The 2,822-nt window shown below is 66.3% G+C and overlaps 1 protein-coding gene across 1 annotated transcript in view; it reads left to right on the forward strand.

Moving 5' to 3' along the window:
- The window catches only part of ABCA2 (ATP binding cassette subfamily A member 2), a 25,078-nt gene that overhangs the window by 14,914 nt on the left and 7,342 nt on the right, over window positions 1-2,822 (forward strand). The window contains 9 exon segments of the mRNA XM_077771003.1: window positions 125-315; window positions 515-665; window positions 742-946; window positions 1,067-1,231; window positions 1,320-1,500; window positions 1,596-1,808; window positions 1,891-2,087; window positions 2,179-2,361; window positions 2,588-2,772. Of these exon segments, the coding sequence (XP_077627129.1) occupies window positions 125-315; window positions 515-665; window positions 742-946; window positions 1,067-1,231; window positions 1,320-1,500; window positions 1,596-1,808; window positions 1,891-2,087; window positions 2,179-2,361; window positions 2,588-2,772 (1,671 nt within the window).

The raw sequence follows: 2,822 nt of genomic DNA on the forward strand, positions 1-2,822 counted from the left end.
GGGAGGCTGTGGGCACCACCCCTTCCCTGGGCCTGGCTGGCAGGGCACAGGCAGGTCACCCCTTTGTGGCACCCCATCCCGAGGCCGCCTGCCTGCACCCCCACCCCTGCCCACCTGCCCGCAGGTGATGAAGACGATGGGCCTGAACAACGCGGTGCACTGGGTGGCCTGGTTCATCACGGGCTTTGTGCAGCTCTCCATCTCGGTGACGGCACTCACGGCCATCCTCAAGTACGGCCAGGTTCTCATGCACAGTCACGTGCTCATCATCTGGCTCTTCTTGGCCGTCTACGCGGTGGCCACCATCATGTTCTGGTGAGCACCGCGGGGCTGGCAGGGCTGGAGGGAGCCTTGCTGGGCCCGGGCACAGCGTCTCTTGCATTCACCCAGAAGACACAGAAACACCCCTCTTGGGGCTCCTCTGTACCCCGGGAGGTCACACCAGGAGGGCTTTGGGCTCTGCACCAAGGCTCGGGTGTGGCTGATGGCCATGGAACCCCCGCCCCCGCCCTAGCTTCCTGGTGTCTGTGCTGTACTCCAAGGCCAAGTTGGCCTCGGCCTGCGGGGGTATCATCTACTTCCTGAGCTACGTGCCCTACATGTACGTGGCGATCCGTGAGGAGGTGGCCCATGATAAGATTACCGCCTTCGAGAAGTGCATCGCGGTGAGTGGGGGTCATGGAGGGTTGGGGACGGGGTGGGCCCAGCCTCCTTTCCCCACTGACACCACCGTCCCCTCAGTCCCTGATGTCCACAACAGCCTTCGGCCTGGGCTCCAAGTACTTTGCCCTGTACGAGGTGGCAGGAGTGGGCATCCAGTGGCACACGTTCAGCCAGTCGCCTGTGGAAGGTGATGACTTCAACCTGCTCCTGGCTGTCACCATGTTGATGGTGGATGCGGCCGTCTACGGTGTGCTCACGTGGTACATCGAGGCGGTGCACCCAGGTACCTGCTGACCCTTTGCAGGGGAAGGAGAGGGTGTGTAGCTCCCTAGGGGGCACGTGGCCTGGGGTGGACCCAGCTCCAGGCCCTGGGTCAGCCTGCCTTCTGCCCCCCAACCCCCAGGCATGTACGGGCTCCCGCGGCCCTGGTACTTCCCACTGCAGAAGTCCTACTGGCTGGGCAGCGGGCGCACCGAGGCGTGGGAGTGGAGCTGGCCGTGGGCTCGCGCCCCCCGCCTCAGCGTCATGGAGGAGGACCAGGCCTGTGCTATGGAGAGCCGGCGCTTGGGTGAGGCGGGTGCCCCGGGGTGGCTGGGGCGGCCGCTGGGGTTGGGGGGCCCTGGGGCGTCCTTAGCTGACCTGCAGCCCTCGTGCAGAGGAGATGCGGGGCATGGAGGAGGAGCCCACCCACCTGCCGCTGGTGGTCTGCGTGGACAAGCTCACCAAGGTCTACAAGAATGACAAGAAGCTGGCCCTAAACAGGCTGAGCCTGAACCTCTATGAGAACCAGGTGGTGTCGTTCCTGGGACACAACGGGGCAGGGAAGACGACGACCATGTGCGTGTCAGCGCAGGGGACGGGTCTTCCCCAGGGGGCGGGCAGGGTGGGCTCCCTGCAGGAGGTGGGGGTCGTGACCCTGCCCGCCCGCGCAGGTCCATCCTCACAGGCTTGTTCCCGCCGACCTCGGGCTCGGCCACCATCTACGGGCACGACATCCGCACGGAGATGGACGAGATCCGCAAGAACCTGGGCATGTGTCCACAGCACAACGTGCTCTTTGACCGGCTCACGGTGGAGGAGCACCTCTGGTTCTACTCGAGGCTCAAAAGCAGGGCCCAGGAGGAGATCCGCAAGGAGATGGACAAGTGGGTGGGGTGAGGCGGGGCTCGGGGGCGGGGCCAGGGCGGCGGCTCCCTCCCAGCCCCATACGTGCTGCCCTGCCCGCAGGATGATCGAGGACCTGGAGCTGTCCAATAAGCGGCACTCGCTGGTGCAGACGCTGTCGGGGGGCATGAAGCGCAAGCTCTCCGTGGCCATCGCCTTTGTGGGCGGCTCCCGCGCCATCATCCTGGACGAGCCCACGGCCGGCGTGGACCCCTATGCACGCCGAGCCATCTGGGACCTCATCCTGAAATACAAGCCGGGTGGGTGAGCAGGGCGTGGGGTGGGTGCAGGTGGCCCTGGCCGGCCCCACCCAGCCCAGCGCCCTGACCCTGACCCTGCCCTGCCCCCCAGGCCGCACCATCCTGCTGTCCACCCACCACATGGACGAGGCTGACCTGCTGGGGGACCGAATAGCCATCATCTCCCACGGGAAGCTCAAGTGCTGTGGCTCCCCGCTCTTCCTCAAGGGCGCCTATGGGGACGGTTACCGCCTCACTCTGGTCAAGCGGCCTGCTGAGCCTGGGGACCCCCAAGGTGTGTGCTGAGGCTGTCTGAGCAGGCCTGGGGCCCTATCCCAGGACCTCCTTTCCAAGACCAGTGAGCTTGAGGGGTTGGCCCTCACCATTACCCCAGTGAGCCTGGGGTGCCTGGTCGTTCCCCTCGGTCCTCCTCTTGACCTGACTGGGCCCCCCTAGAGGATCCTCCTCCCCCAGCCTCCCCATCCCCAGTGAAGCTCTTCTCCACTCCCCACCCCTCCTAGAGCCAGGGCTGACGGCCAGCCCCCCAGGCCGCACCCAGCTGAGCAGCTGCTCGGAGCCCCAGGTCTCCCAGTTCATCCGAAAGCACGTGGCCTCCTGTCTGCTCGTCTCCGACACCAGCACGGAGCTCTCCTACATCCTGCCTAGTGAGGCAGCCAAGAAGGGTGCTTTCGAGCGGCTCTTCCAGGTGTGGGGTGGAGTGGGCTGGGGGCGGGGCCCAGCGCGGGGGGGGGGGCG

Source organism: Crocuta crocuta, unplaced genomic scaffold, assembly GCF_008692635.1.
Source record: "Crocuta crocuta isolate KB4526 unplaced genomic scaffold, BGI_CrCroc_1.0 scaffold2720, whole genome shotgun sequence".
NCBI classification, from domain to species: Eukaryota; Metazoa; Chordata; class Mammalia; order Carnivora; family Hyaenidae; genus Crocuta; species Crocuta crocuta.